Below are 16,624 nucleotides of genomic sequence, written 5' to 3' on the forward strand. Positions count from 1 at the left end.
GATATCTTTAACATATATTTGAGAAAAATTTTGGTTTTAACTTATCAGACTCAAGATTTAAAACACTGTGTGATTAAATAGAAACGAAGAAGGGAGGAGGAAGGGTGGTAAACTGTAGTTGTTTCAGAAAAAATTCAGATAAACAGGATAGCATTTCTTCATTTTAATTAAAACTTTGTGAGACCGATAGATGTTTTCATTTTTTATCAAGGAGCTAATTTTATTAACTGTCCACCAAAAAAAATCAAATATGATCTTTAAGCACCTTTAAGTTTCATTTTTTTTATAGATTCGTGTATGCATGTACTTTTTCTAATACCCTTTGCTTTATCTTGGTCCAAAGCTTTATTTATTGTAAAGATAAAATTTGTTCTATGAATGCTAGTGGAATCAGTTTCTGCCCGTTTGAAATAAACGAATGGTATTCTTAAAGTTTTTTTTTTTGCCGGAACTTACTTTAAATTTGTTTTATTAAGATTGACAAATACCTCCTCTTTTTTTTAATTTTTTAAACGCAAGCTCTTTTATTTTATGAGAAGGGTCGAGGCCGTTAGTATTTTATATCTATTATATAACAAATATGAAAGCTTATTAAAATTATTTTCATTACCAAATCTTTATCTTCAATCTATTAACAAAATTTTTATTTTCAGAGACTTGAAAAACATTTTTTTTGTTTTTATGTTTGTTTGAAATATAATGAATATAATGAAACTTATACACTTTTTCATTGAAGAAAATGTCTCTTATTTTGAAAACAGAACAAGTGAAATTAGAATTAACCAAGTTATGGGCGTGGCTATTACAATGCTAAAAAAACTTGAAGTATGGTTTTAACTGAAATAAATTTGATAATTTGTCAACCCAGTAAACATGCAAAAGCAAAATCCAATAAATTTTATTGTTTCAAAATGTTTTATTTAAAATACAATTTCAAAAAATACACTAATACAAAAATTTATATCTGAAATTTACCAACCACACCAATTAAGTTAACTTTGTCTGACTCGCCAAAAACCAAAACTACAATAACCAATAATAGAAAACAGCACTACTGATGGTTTTTTTAAAGGGTTCTAGTGTTAATAAATTATAAAAAGTATCAATTTTTGTATTAGTGTATTTTTTGAAGTTATATTTTAACTAAAACATTTTGAGACAATAAAATTTATTGGAGTTTTTTTTTCGTTTACACGTATATATGTATATATGCCTCTAATTTTGGAGACACTTTGGAACAGGGACGGATCCAGACCATCTAGAAAGGTGCGAGGGGAAGGGGGGGGGGGGCAATTAATAGGATTTTTTGGGGCAATTTTTTGATTTAAGTAGCCGTGGCGCAGTGGTAGCGCACTTACCTAAGAAACGTAAGATCCGTGGTTCAAACCCCATCTCTGGGCAAGTTTTACGACAACTATTGGGAAGGAGACCTGAACTTCCTGTTAAAAGCTCTTCCGCGGTGCTCTGTGAATGTCCCTGTCCAACCTCTGCCTATTGATCAGCCCTTGGTTTAGAGATTGTCAGTATGTTTTGTCCTCAAAATTAAACCTAAGTTAACAAAACTATTTAAATAACTTTATATCAAAACCAACGAGTACTGTTATAATGGATGCTGTAATTGTTCAATCAAAAGTAAGATTACCATTTGCCAACTTTGCATAATAAATGAACTTAGCGCAGCATTTAAATGGGGAGTTAAAATACTTTCCTCCGCTTTTAACTGTAATGTTCAAAGTTAAAATTGAGTCTAGGTCTACCAGTTATTAAAAGTTGGAATCGTTAATAAACATATTTTTAACTACGTATACAAAAAATATCAGATATTCTCCCACTTCCTCTACCCCTTTCCTTCATTTTAGGCTTTAACTTTTGTAAAGACTTCTATATTTACTATAGTAATCAAGTATAAAGTAAAACCAGTTTATAATCAAAAACGATTATAATTTTTAGAAAAAAAAAAAAAAAGTAATTTATTGTGCAAATGGATTAGTAGGAGCTGTTATCAAGATCATTCTCATTGAGGATTACAATTCTATATTGTACGTTCTATAGAGATTTGCTTGCTTTTATTTGCTTTACCGTGTCAATTTGACTTTACAATAGAGATAGAAAAAAAATTCCTTTCATTACATTCAATTTTTTAGCTTTATCTTTTATCAAAATGTTTAGCAATATATAAGATGTAAAAAAAATTTGTAATACATTTTTTAAATATGTAACTTAATTTCATATAGATATATAAAATTAAGTTTCAAAAGTTTTTCTCCTATCAGGGTTATCAAAACAACTACTTGCCCCTGAATAAAATTCATAAACATTCAAAATAAAACTTTGTGGTTAAACATAAAAACACTTATCCCCTATAAATCTTTATTTGATTTTTAAAATAACGGCGTCAAGATTCAGCTGATAAAAGCTTATAGTGTAAATGTTAAGGCCATAATTCGCTATAATTGCTGATTTTTAATCTCGCGTAACATATTGAAAAAAAAAGTTTTAAAAATTTACAATCACTTTATGTAGAACATGTCGATAAATGTAAAGGATATTGTTATAAAGCATGTACCATCTCGATTTAAAGTCCTCTTATGGATTTACTTTAGGGGTAAAATGTTGATGCACTTTTTTTTTTACAACCAAGTACCAAAGTTTTGAAATAATCAAAAACATACTTTTTAAGGTGGTGAACAAAAGGTGACAAACACTGTTTCGTCTTTAAAAGGAATCGCTCAATTTCAGCCAGTAAGTGATTTACTATTTAAAATTTTTTCTATGCCAAACTTTTTTTCCTGGTGAATCAATATATTACTTTTTTGATTCAGTTTTCTTTTTAAACAAATTTACCTTGCTGCTGTTTTTTTATTCTATTAAATAAACGTTTTGTTAAATAAATCTTTTTTAAAACTCAAAAGAATAAAAAAGTAAAATGCATACTAAACCTTTAACGATTTTTTTTTTAAATGTAATTTTTTGTCAATTTATATTTCTTTTTCCGCTCTCATTAATTTGTTTTTAAATACAATATCAAAAAAACACATATCAAATAATACTCTTAACAAATATAAAAAAGGCTTCTGAAAAATCGTCATAATCTTGTCGTCATTCAAAAGTTTAATAAACTTAAATAAAAATGGCATTTGAGTGTAGCATAACACGTTTTATTATATTTAACTATATACACTGCGCGACATAATGATAAGACACCCCAAAAATGTTTATAAAACTCTACTATGCATTTATATTTAAAAACTAATTTTTATAGTATATGAGAGCAAAAGGATTACAAGTTTAAACAACATTAAAAAAAAATTTATTCTAAACCTTACTCGCATTTTATTAAAAAAAACAACTGTTTTTTTCGTGCGACAAAATTGTAAGACACTTTTGGAAAAAGTTCATATAAATTGTCATTTATATAAAAAGATGTCTCAATTTTTAACAATCAATAGTGGGTACTTTTACCAATTTTTTGAATCACTTCAATCATTTCTAAAGAATTATACAACTTTTTTATGTACGAAATGTCAATTGCATCCCATGCAGATGTGATGAATGGTTTCAAGTCAGCTAGTGAACTATATTGTTTACCACCTTCAAACACTATATGTGACTGCTGTGCCCTAGCATTCTCAATAATGTTCAGGTCTGGGATCTAGCTGGTCACATCAATGTTTCAATTTTACTGCTGTTGAAATATTCCTTTACTATCTTTGCTGTATGAACGCTAGCATTATCTTGCTAAAAATCAAAATTTTCACCATCTATTACAGATGCCTCACGTCTTAAAAATTCTTGAACAATTAAAAGATAATCCTTAGCCTTCATTTTTCCATCAATAAATTGAATTTTTGATTAACCATGATACCCAATCACACACCAAATCGTCGTTGACGTCGTTACAGGTTCTTTACGCAAATCGTAAAAATAATAATTCCATCTATCCGGCTCATCAAGATAAAATCATTTTTTGACAGAATATACTTCTTGTTTTCACTCTTCTTTCGATGTTATGTGGTCCTTTGCAAAAGTTATTCGATTGTTTATGTGATTTGTTGTCAAAGGTGGTTTTCGCTGAAGTTTTTTTGCGCGAAAGGCGAAAAGCATTAAGAATAACTCGCTGAATTGTACGTAATTAGCAATCACAAGTGCTTCTGCAGCAATTTGACGTGCAGTTAATGAAGAATTTAAAGCTTGTCTCAAAAACCTTCGCCTATCACGGTCACTTAATGTTAATGGATGTCCGGGAATTTTTTTTATTCCATACATATGAGGACTCTTAACGTAGTTTTTAATCACAGTTCGGCTGCATCCAATAGCTCTAGCCATGTAACTAACAGAGTAACCCATTTTCGATAAGTTAGAGAACACTTTTTTCTCATCTGGACTCAACGGTGCAGCACGACCCATTATTAATTAATTTGTTATTTTATACTTAATAAAAAACTAACTAAATTTTTGACAGTTCATAAAAGTTTACAGTTAAATAATCGTCTTTGGTGTTTACATCAAATAAATATTTTTAATTGCCCACAACTGCGGTTTGGAAATAAAAAGATTTTTGGTAAATTGTCTTATATTTTTGGCGCACTAAAAAAAAGTTTTTTTTTTTATAAAATGCTAGTTACGTTGAAAATAAATTTGTTAAAATGCTGTTTCGTGTTGTAAACCGTTTGCTTTCATTTACAATAAAAATTAGTCTTTAAATATAAATGTATAGCAGAGTTTTATAAATCTTTTTGGGGTGTCTTATCATTATGTCACTCAGTGTAGACATAATGCTATTAAAGGTATCCCAACATACTATCCATAGAAAGAATGTTTTAAAAACAATTTTTTTTTAAACAGTTAACAATTGGAATATCAACTAATTTAATTAAAGTTACTCACAATCAATAAATTTTACAAATTATTGATGATGAGCATGTCAAGCCGCTCTGTGATGAAAATACAATCTTTAGCTTTCAAATAAAAAATACTCTTTAGCTTTCAAATTAAAGTTAAGTGTTGTAACTAAGTGTGCTTTGAGTTGTTTGGTGGGTCTGCGAGCTCAAAAACTGTACTTTGTTAACGTTGAGTTTGGTTGGTGTTGAAGGACCAGAAGTTAGTTATGTAAATTTTGCTTTTGATTTTGTATTGTTCAATAAGATTTCATCTTGCTCCTCATTTAGTTTGCGTTGCTAGGTATAATCAAAATGTTAGCGTTAAAGTTGCTTGAGTTTAGCTATATTGAATTGTTCTGAGCACTCCAAGTGTGAGTGAATTTATAAAATATATAATGTGCACCATAGTACAACATAACGGCATCGAAAAGCACTCTTAAGAATGCAAAGCATACGGTTGCCAGCTGATGTAGCCGTAAATACTTGTTTTCCGACCTTTAAATCATTAGTCATTACAATGCCTAGATCACGCTCAGATTTTGTACACAGTAGTTGGTGCAGTTGACCGACAGTGTCGTTTATTGTGAAGATTGCAGTTGATTTTTTGTTGTTATTGCAACCTATATGTGTAACTTTGCATTTATTGATATTAAAAGACATGAGCCATGTTTTATGGTGTCTTTTTTTGATTTAATAACCCCAATTATTTTACAGTCGTTTGCATACATTTTGAAATGATGTAGCAATTTCTTTGATTTTGTTGCTTTTTATTACAAACACTGTTGTTGATGTGGGGTTATTTTTTGCATTCGGTGCGTAGCTACCTTGCTAAGTTTTTTTTCAACTGCCGTAAAGTTAGGGTTAATAAAAAAAGTGGTGTAGATAGCTTAGTTTTTTGGGCTCGGAAGAATAGATTGGGCAGTTTTAGTATTTGGTTGCGGTCGCTTTCGTTTTGAGGTGTGATGGCTGTCGGTCCAGCTATTTTGGTGCTACCAGCAGAATCACGAGACGTGGGTATGAAGAAAGCTAGATAATTGCTTATGTCAGCTCCGATGAGATCGAGTACTTTATTGATTTCAGTTTGATCGTGTTGCTTTTGGTCGTTCAAGTCTACTGCTTATACTTTGAATAACAATGTTTTTTGATAAGATTTCACGTTCTTTAGGTTCTTTGGCTATGGTGCCAATCATGTCGGTTTGCTGTTGGTCTTTTTTTGGGAGTTTTAAAGTTATAGCTACAATCTGTTCATTGTATTGCCTTTGCTTTTATATTATATGTTGGAAAGACATCATCTGGCCACTTATAGTGGATACCGCTAATGGTCTACTAAGTAACCGATGAGCACTACAACAAACAGCTCAAAATATATTTATAAATTTTTACATTTTTATTATATATTTATAGGTCCGCTGCGAATGCGCTATAGAAATGTTTTCTGGGTAGGTTGCTGGGTTATGAAAAACTAAGATTGATTTATCTGGCTATGTTCTTTATAACTAATGATGATGGTTGCCAGTAAATATAAAACTTATACTTGAAAAATAAATGTTAGAACAGTTTAACTTTACATATGGAGAAATCTACCCCAGAACATGGTTTTATAGCAAATAAAATGAGGCATATATAAAGTTAACATTTTATATGGATAGCATTTAACAGAAAGGAACCAACCAACAATTTAGCATATCATAAAATTTTATCACAAAAAAGCCGATAAAACCAAGCACAGTTAAATATACATCAATAATGTTGCCAGACAAAGAGATTAAATTGTTTGAAAACAAACTAATTTTTAAATAATTGCAGGAAAGCTTAATTGCCCAACTTAAATAACTATTGTTATGCCGTGATTTAAATTGTTCTTAAGTTGCAGCTTTTATTTCTTCTTTCTTAATGTAGATTATGTTGCAATTTTGAGAATAATAAAATAAGTCAACTTGTTTCTCCACGCAACGGCCTTGTTTGTCAAGGTTCGTGTTTTGGAGTTTCAGAGTTAAAGGGGGGTTGTAACCAAAAAATATAGCTTACTCGACTGAAGTGGCCTCTTGGCCTTAAGGAAGTGAATAACATAAAAAAAGTGGTTTTTAGTCGTACTGGATCTGTATAGCAGCATATCAAATTAGTAGTTTATTATGTTGGTATAATTTTGCAACAAAATTGATTTGTCAGTTGAATGATAAAGTAAATATGTAATATAAAGTGATAGGCTGTATGAATCTCATTGATAATGATATATATAATAATTTCTATGCATTTGTTTCATTAGTTGAATGGAAAGTTCATAATTAAAGGAAAAACTCTGGACACTCTTTTTAGTAGCAACCAAGGTATGCAATTACATAAGCAAAGGAGCGTCATTTTAATTAAGGAGGGGGCGTTGCAGTCTAAGTTAACAACTCCATCAACTCTTACATAAACAATATTTTACAAATGCATCCCAAACTTGTGATAAAAATTTAAAACAACTATGGTTTAAACTTAAACTATCTAACGAATCTCTGCTAATTAACTCTATTTATTGCCCTTGAGCCAACAACCCCCTCACTCTCGAAAAAATAATAAAAGCCATTTTTTTTGCTAAACAAGTCTATAAATCTAACAAATAGAAAGATTTGATTATCACTAATTATTTCAACTTTCCCAATATAAATAGCCCGCTGGCTAGATTAACTACGTTGGTGTTCAATCAAGCCCAGAAACTAAGTATGCTAACCTCATCTACATCTTTACTAAAAATATACATCTAGATTAACATGTCTCAGACTCAACATTCAAAAAAAAATTGGCCATTAAAAAATAAACTTGATATTGTGATCAACAAATCACCTGACCAAACCAATGAAATTATATATGGGTCTCCTCTTGGCAATAAATCACAAGATTATTGTAGATTACACAAGTAACATCAATTGTCAAACATCTCTATAAAATTACCATGCATTAAAAACTCAAAATTCGCCTTCAAAAAGGGAAACTACCCCAAAATAAATGAATATTTAATAATAAAGACTGGATAAACACTTTTAAAAACAAGAGCGCAGATCAATCCGATTACCCTCTTGAAAAATCAATATTAATAAAGCTTCCATTGCCAACATCCTAAACAAATATTTCACAGTCATCTAAATGAAAGTAGGGGCATTGCATTGTTTTTTATCTTTTCTGATTCTTCACAAGAAACATCAAATTTTTGCTCAAGGTCGTACTAAAAATTTATAAAATCACTAAAAAGTTTTTCTAAAATCAAAATCTTACCAAACCACTGCATTTGTTATCTCATTTTGGCTATCATTTTACGACATTCGAATGCGTTTTGCAATATGAAAAAAAATGAATTCCCAAAAGGCTGGATATTTTGAGTTAAAGATTTTCATCATTTTTGACCGATGTCTGAAGATCTTCATATAGCTGTTTGATTAATCGCACTTATCCTATTTTTCATCAAAACCATCCTTTTTTTTTAGTTGCATCATCAATACATAATTATTTATCTTATGATTTTTATAAAGTGTATGGCAAACACAAAGATTGCGTGCATTGTGAATTGAATTGTGAATTGAACTCTTTATCAATTGCTATCATTACACTTACTATATTAGTGATTGTTGTTAAAGTGTGTTGTCCAAATCCAGTTTAGATTTAGATAACTTTGATTTAACAAATTGAATGGATTTCAGGTTTTCATGTGATTTCAAGTGATTGGAAACTATTTAATCTATGTTAGTTAAGATTCATGCATGAACAGTTTTTGACCAAATTGACTTTTTTCAAAACTTATAAAAAAACAACCTCTTTCTTCTTGAATCTTTAGAAGTGCTTGGTTAATAATTTTAATAGTTTTATTATACTCTGTCATCAGTTGACTTTTTGGTAACGATTTAATTTAAACAATAAACGGTGTAAAAATTTAGTTTAAACTCTTTTCTAAACAAAACTACTTTTTACAACTCAATTAAACATTTGGCTATCAATTGTAACTAATTTACTTATCACTTCAATTGGAGGATCTAAGTTTTTTCGTAAATAAACTTTAATGCAAAAAATTCTAGGTATTGAAAAGTGCTAGATAAGTCTTTATAAGCATTTGAAACAAATGTTTTCCAAAATGCTAAACACATTTTGTACATGGCACTATCTTTTGTTTTACTATACAAAAAATATTTTCAAAAATTTTTTTTTGTTAAATATAAATACGATGTTCATAATAATTATATGACAAGCAGTAATTATATGTTAAATAAAACTATATTTGTTTATATATATATACACTTTCTATACTAAATTCACCAGAGGGGATCTCTACAGCCAAGGAGGCTGTAGTAAATAGTTTTTTTTTTTTTAGTTTAAAATGTTAGTCGTGTTACATAATTCATTACGCAAATGATACAATTCAGCGTGCTAACAATATAAAGCTAGGTTTCCGAAAGAAGATCATAAGGATCTTATCATCGGAGCCTTAAAAAGTAAAAATGTTTATTTATAACATTTTTAGTAGAATTTTAGAATGTTGTCCAGAGAGAGAATTAATTTTTTTAACTTAATTTTAAACACAAGAAGGATCAAAGTTTGGTAATACTATTTTATTCCAAAGATGGGGTGCACGATATGAAATACAAAATTGATTGAACTTAGTTCAACAAAAAGGTTCATTTAAAAAACTATTATTTCTTCATATGTATTTATTTATTGGTTTTAAAGAAAAAAGGCCATTAAAAATAAATAAAGATAAATCTTTTTTCTATATAAAAATAAAACATAAGACATTAAATATGTTCAGTTTGTAAATATCTTGAACCTTCATACAATCAAAAAAATATTTTGAATTTGAAAAGCGATATTTTAAATAAATCCCTCTGAAGTTTTAAGAAAGTGAATTTTGTTAAAGTTTTTTAATTTTATTTTATTTAAAACTCTATTTCATCCCTAAACTCATAAACACGAATCTTGCTACAAGACAACTGCGCGAAGAAACAGGTCGAGCGCGGTATTTTCATAGATGTAGTAGGTATACTATATGCTAAAAATTAATTACATGTTAAACAATAATATTAATAATAAATTAAAGTATATAAAAAAATTTAATCGCATACTTCCTTCAAACGCTGCAAATTAGAGATGTCACGAATCATGATTTTGCCGAATACCGTATATTCGGCTTGCGCTTGGCCAATGCGCCGAATATTCGGCGTCACTTAGCTAATTTTTAAGTTTTTTTAAAGTTTTTTTTTTTGATAGTAGTATTTGTTTTTCTGTTTAATAAAAAATGTTACATCAAAGTTTAACCTTAATAATTTAAATAAATAAAACAATTTTTAAAAACAGATCGGGACTTGAAGAAGATATGGTTGATGTAATACCACCTCATTCTTTTCATCGAGTCCCGTTATACAAATAAATATCGTCAAAATATTATAATGATCTAAGATTAAAAATTTCAAATTCAATTACTCAAAGATTTAAATATATAAACTTATACCTAAAAAAAAAACAAGTGTATATTTACTTCCTACTAAAAATAAATAAAAAGTAAAACTCGTAAAAATTACTTCACTAATTCACCGGAATTATTATTCCGCAGAATTGAAAATGTGTTTTTTTGCTTGAAACTTTAATGAATTTAATGGTTTATATTATCTTTTTTAGCTTTTTCTTTTTGATAAGAATTCCATAACTTAGGTCCTCATAATGCTTTTGAATACTCTGTATACTTATTAATTTTTATTGGCAATTTAAAGACATTTGACTTACAGTTAAAACTAGCTGGACTGAGGTTGTTTATATATTTATACATGACAATTATATATTTATACAAACTCCTAGTTTCACAATTTAGTTAGCAGAGAGGTTTCTGGTTTCAAGGACTTGTTTACAAAGTAATTGTAAGTCTTTGCATTGATCAACAATTTTAGCTATAGGATTTACTCCCTTGTTTGTAGCAACTCTAATCCAAGTTTTTGTAAAATGGTTTTCAAGCTGTTTTTTCAATTGTTAAAACTCGTAGCAGAAGTTTTTCTCAACAGATTTAGAAAAAGTTGATCAAGAGCTGATACAATATAATAAAACTTGTGTTGTGCTGCACATGAACAAGATCTTTAGTTTTACAAGTAAACAGTCATCTGCTCGTGTGAAACATAACAAGTAAACAGTCATCTGGTTGTGTGAAACATAACAAGTAAACAGTCATTGAAATTTAAAAATGCTGCGTATTATTATTACTTTTGCAGAATGAGCAAATACGATTTTTTTTAGAAAAAATGCATAAATGATTTATATTTTTTCTAAAAATCACTTCTAAAGTGAAAATTTTTTTATTTTTATAACAAAGCTTTTACACCCTCTATCAATAATATAACACCCTCTATCAATAATATAACACCCTCTATCAATAATAGTGCGGCCATAGCGCAGTGGTTAGAGCGCTTGCTTTATAAGCAGGAGATCCAGGTTCGAAACGAGCTCTGGAAAAATTTTCGCGTCACGTTAAGGAAGGAGACGTGAACTTCCCGGTTAAATGCACTTCCGCGTTGCTCTGTGACAAGACCGTTAGGACTTCTTGGGGCACCTAAAAATAAAAAAATAATGATAATTTTATTGGTAGAAAATTGATAACAATTAAAGTTTTACAACACAAAATTTTTATATATTTTAGATTTTCTAGAATACAATTTTATTCGGAATTTGAAATCGGATTTTCTCTCGCAGACGGTGTTAGTTATACCGGCTTTAACCGGATTTTGGGATTTATATCAGTGACTTCTTATAGTATATCCACCACTCTATCACGATTTTTTAATTTCGCGCAACGTACTCTTGATTTAACTTTTCATCTTAAAGTCACTGTAGTAAAGTCATTAAAAGTCACCGCAGCAAATATGATTGTTTGATTTGAAAAGTTTTATATAAATTGAACACACACAAAATATCTTTTTCATGTCTAAAAACAATATTCAGATTAAACAAATGTGCTCGCCATCACTATATCAATGCCGCACTGAGGCCATGATAGAACGTCGTCGTCTTATAGAGAACAAGTCAATAGTAAGCGAGTACCTCGAATACCCAACCCTAGTTAAAGTAAAGAAGAAAAAAGAGGATTCCAGGAATGTTTTACTTAAATCTTAGTAAGCGAGTACCACAAATACCCAGCTCTACTTAAAGTTAAGAAGAAGAAAGAGGATTCCAGGTATGTTTTAATAAAATCTTTTTGAGTCGGCAAAAATCGCTTATAGCTTTGGAGTTCGAGCAATGGTATCCTTAGATTTGCACATACTTTTTTTGTTTGTTATTATTTGCATATAAACCAAGAAATGATCTTATTATATATAAAGCAAAAGAACTAGAATCCATTTTTATTGATATAGTAAACCCAAATGAGTATAATATTATTGGCTGTGTATACAGGCATCCAACCATGTCGTTGGATGACTTTAACGCATTCTGCATCAACCTTTTACTAATAAAACTGTCTAAAGAAAACAAAACAATATATTTATCCTTGGAGACTTTAACATGGACTTATTAAAAAGTGACCTTCTCATCAACTTTCTAAAAATATTCTAGACTCACTCACTTTAAACAGTTTCCTTAATCATATTTTTCATCCTACCGAATAACCAGTACATCAAAAACACTAACTGATAACATATTCTCTAATCTCAAATCAAATGATTTTAGGGGCTGTCCATAAATTACGTCAACAAAATAGGGCGGAGAGGTTCTGAATTTTTTTGACATTTGTTGATAAGGGGGGAGGTAAAGACAAGTTGACGTCAACAATGTTACTTTTTTTAATAAATTTAGTTACTTAAAAAAAAAAAATTAGGCAGCGTTTGCAGTCCTGTGTCGCCAAACCTTCAGCACTTTAATAAAGCTATTTATACTACTACTTTTTAAAAACCATGTTGTGTTTTAAAAAGACCCGACACGTACAGAACTAAATAAGCACACAAGGGATGTTTTCAAAGCTGTTGTTGGTTAGTCTGCTATGCAAACAAAAAGCGAAAAGTTGCAATTTACAAAGTTTTAGTCTGATGTGTAAACAAAAAAGATTTATTCAAGTACTTGGTCTACACTATATTATTTAAACGTTAATACCAAATGCGGCTCGTTAGCTCCATGCACAAATATTAATATGATATTAAAATGCAGATTTGATAGATGATTTGAAAAAAGATTTGAAATGAAGATATCAGTAGCTCTTTAAAAATTCTGTTTTTAAAGTGTTACCAACATCTTTATTTCAATATTATATTAATATTTGTGCATGGAGCTAAAAAGGCGTATCTTGACATCGAAAGAACCACACGAGGTTTGCAGGTTGCCAACCCCTGGTATAAACGTTTAAATAACATAATGTAGACCATGTACTTACATAAATCTTTTATGTTTGCTCAACGGACTCTAATATTGCAAATTGCAACTTTTGGCTCTGCTGTTTTAATAGGTTGCTGACACCTGGTTTATACAATTTGTTAAATACATTTTTCGTTTTACTAAACTCTATTAGAAATAATTGGCTTTTACTGTGATATTGAATTAGGTTTAAAGTTAAATTGAGGAGGATTGGTAAATTGAAGTGTTCCATTAACTTGAAAGATGTTAATAATTTTAACGCGTTAGGTAAATATAGTTTTGTGAACACCCTTTAATGTTTATTTTTTCGTTCGGAGTAAGTTTTTGTAGTTATAAACAGGAAATAGAGTAAAAGCGGGTCAAACCGATCGTACTATTTTTACGATCACTGATCGAAAAATTTAAATAAAACCGGAACTGATAGGAATATTTAAAAAATAAAAATACCACATGAAAGAGAATCACCTCCTCTATTCAAATGTGTCAAAAATAAAATCCAAGTCATTTTTCAGTCATTTTATTTTTATAAAAGTTTAAAAGAGAGTCGTAAAAATTTGCTTTTTTCTTTTATTTGCTATCGTAATAATTCGGGAACCATAATTCGTTTAAAAATAATTTTACCTCTATCTTGTAGAAAATGTAATTTTAATACCGATTACATAATTTTTTTTCGTTTTATAGTTAAAAATTAGGCAAAAACCGATCATTCACATATTTAATTTAAATTCCTTTATTAAGTAGTATGTGAATTTTAAAATTAGGTACCTAGGTGAATTAAACTATTGGACTTTCTCATGTGTTAGTTCCGGGTTCTTCCTATATAAAGTTATTTTACTAAAATGACTCAATGATATTTATTAATTATTCACTTTCAAGATGACAACAAGTATAAAGTCATACAATGAAGAAGATATAGAAGCTGCGTTAAATGATACAAAAGTAAAAAATACTTCAATCAGAAAAGCTGCATTCAAATATAGCATTCCATTCTCAACTCTAATAGGTCGCAAGAACAACAACAATGCTAGCTTCAAGGGATCAGGATCAACAACCGTACTCTCACAGCAAACAGAGTCAATTATGGTGCATGCGTTTAAGTTCCTATGTGATTGGGGTTATGGTTTAACACGAAATGATGTCATGGACTTTGTATGCGGTTACCTTCTTCGTACAAATCAATCAGGCCTATTTAAAAACGGTAGGCCTGACAAAGATTGGTTTTATGCATTTATAAACCGACAGTCTAAAGAAATTTCCACAAGAAAAACTCACACTTTAGCATCTGCAAGAGCCGCTTCTTGTACGCAAGAAATAATTGACAATTATTTTGAAGTTGTCACTAAACAATATCAATTGTCTGGGATAACTTCTGGTTGTTACATTTGGAATTGTGATGAAACGGGTTTCTATGGTGATCAAGGCAAAGTAACTGTAGTATGTCGAAAAGGTGCAAAGCGTGTTTTGAAACTCACTGGTAACAATGAAAAAATCCATTATAAAGTGGACAATTGCTGTAATGTTGATGGATATTTTCGTTTTGCTTTGTATACACCATCATTCGTGGTATACAAAGCAAAACGAAACTTTAGAGCTGAGTGGGCTTTAGGTGGTCCAACTGGCACCAAATATTCAATTTCTAAATCTGGTTGGATGGAGCATGACACATTTATTGAATGGTTGAAGGAAGTGTATATACCAGAATGTCAAGCTATTAGTACTACTCATATTTTACATCTTGATGGACATACGTTTCACGTCAGTTTAGCAGCTGTATTGCTATGTCGGGAAAACAATATAATTTTGATTTGTCTACCAGCCTACTCATCTCACATTCTTCAGCCAATGGACAGAGGTGTCTATTGCCATGTAAAGCAAGTGTGGAAGGCAGTTCTTACCAAATATTACAAAAACACAGAATGAAAAAACTTAGATAAAGAAAATTTTCCTTCGTTGCTCAAACAGGTGTATGAGAGCGGTAAGTGTTTTACACGTTTGCACGCAATTGCTGGTTTTGAATATACTGGGTTATTTCCACTTAACAAAAACAAAATCAATCTACAGGCATTAGCTATCTCCAAAACGTTTAATCAACTGACGTCTTCAACGCCATTGCGAACAATAAAGCCTTTAGCATTATCTTCTGAACCAGAAACAGCAGCTTCGAGGTTCGACAAGTACAGAACACTACATGAGAGAATGAAAATCGAAATGGAAAATGAGCTAAAGAGTTTTTTTCAAGAAAAAAATTGGTCTCATGTAAAAAAATCGAGGCAACCTAATATTCCAAAAATTGCTGGCCAATGTGTTACAGAACACGGGGTTGCAGATCATCTCAAAAAAAGAGAAGAAGTTAAGCAACTCAAATTAGCTGAAAAACAAGCTAAAAAGCGGAAAACCATCTGCAAACTCACAATGCCATCGCCAAACCCTGCAGAAAAAGAAGTAACTCAAAATATAGAACTAATTACAACACCTACAGCCAAAAGAAGAAAAGTTATTAAATGCAGGAAGTGTAAAAAAGAATTACATTTGGACATGGTGTCATGCGAGAATCCAAAGTGCAATACTTGGCTCTGCAACAAAACATGTTTGCCAAAAAATTTTGTAATGGGTTCAGATTTTTTTTGTTGTAAAAAATGTAAACCTTAAATCTTTTATTATTTCTGTATGATACATAAAAAATATATAGCATATTTCTGTATGCTATATATAGCATATTTCTGTATGTTATATAAAAAATATATAAAAATATATACATTTACATATATAAAATGTTAAATTTATTAAATGTATTTTATATTGATCGGTTTTAACAGACTTTCTGCCTAATGCGATCATTTTTCTTCTAGTTTTCATATTATACAATTAAAAAAAAAAAAAAATTAATAAATAATGTGCTTGTTGGTATTTTTTATCTTATTTTAACAAAAATGGTTTGAAAATTTAAAAAAATAATGAAGTTACTTGATTTTTATTGTTCGGTGATCGGTTCGGCCCGTTTGATTGTTATTGTTCGGTGATCGGTTTGACTTTTTTTTCTTTTACTTTTTTTCACATTTTTAATTTTTAAATGGTTCTTTAAATAGTTTACTTTTTATTTCTTTTTTGTTTTACTTGTAAATTAGTCTATTCAAAATGTATATATTTTTTCCAATTAAACTTTTTTTTTTCTTTCGGGGATGGGGGGTAACTTAATGTTGACGTAATTTTTTAGGGGGTGATCTGATCACCTTCTCTAATTCTTAGTAGCTAATAATATTTTAAAAACATCACCTAATACAAAGACATTTAATCAGGAAAAAAAACTGAAAAAATACTCGATGAGGAGTCATTTAAAAGAGATTTTAATAATATTAAGTTAAAAGATACAAGTTCTAATGACTGCTCTCTCA

At 29.7% G+C, this 16,624-nt stretch overlaps 1 protein-coding gene across 3 annotated transcripts in view; it reads left to right on the forward strand.

Annotated features, from left to right (window-relative positions):
- Positions 1–2,413: 2,413 nt before the first annotated feature.
- The window catches only part of LOC100205085 (otoferlin), a 182,930-nt gene continuing 168,719 nt past the window's right edge, over positions 2,414–16,624 (forward strand). Inside the window, exons 1-2 of one of the 3 annotated variants that reach the window (XM_065813710.1) lie at positions 2,414–2,605; positions 2,681–2,742. In XM_065813710.1, the coding sequence (XP_065669782.1) occupies positions 2,527–2,605; positions 2,681–2,742 (141 nt within the window). In that variant the 5' untranslated portion in view covers positions 2,414–2,526. The remainder of the gene's footprint in view (positions 2,606–2,680; positions 2,743–16,624) is intronic. The other 2 variants (XM_065813708.1, XM_065813709.1) reach the window with 2 other exon arrangements.

Source organism: Hydra vulgaris, chromosome 12 (assembly GCF_038396675.1).
Source record: "Hydra vulgaris chromosome 12, alternate assembly HydraT2T_AEP".
Classification (NCBI taxonomy): Eukaryota; Metazoa; Cnidaria; class Hydrozoa; order Anthoathecata; family Hydridae; genus Hydra; species Hydra vulgaris.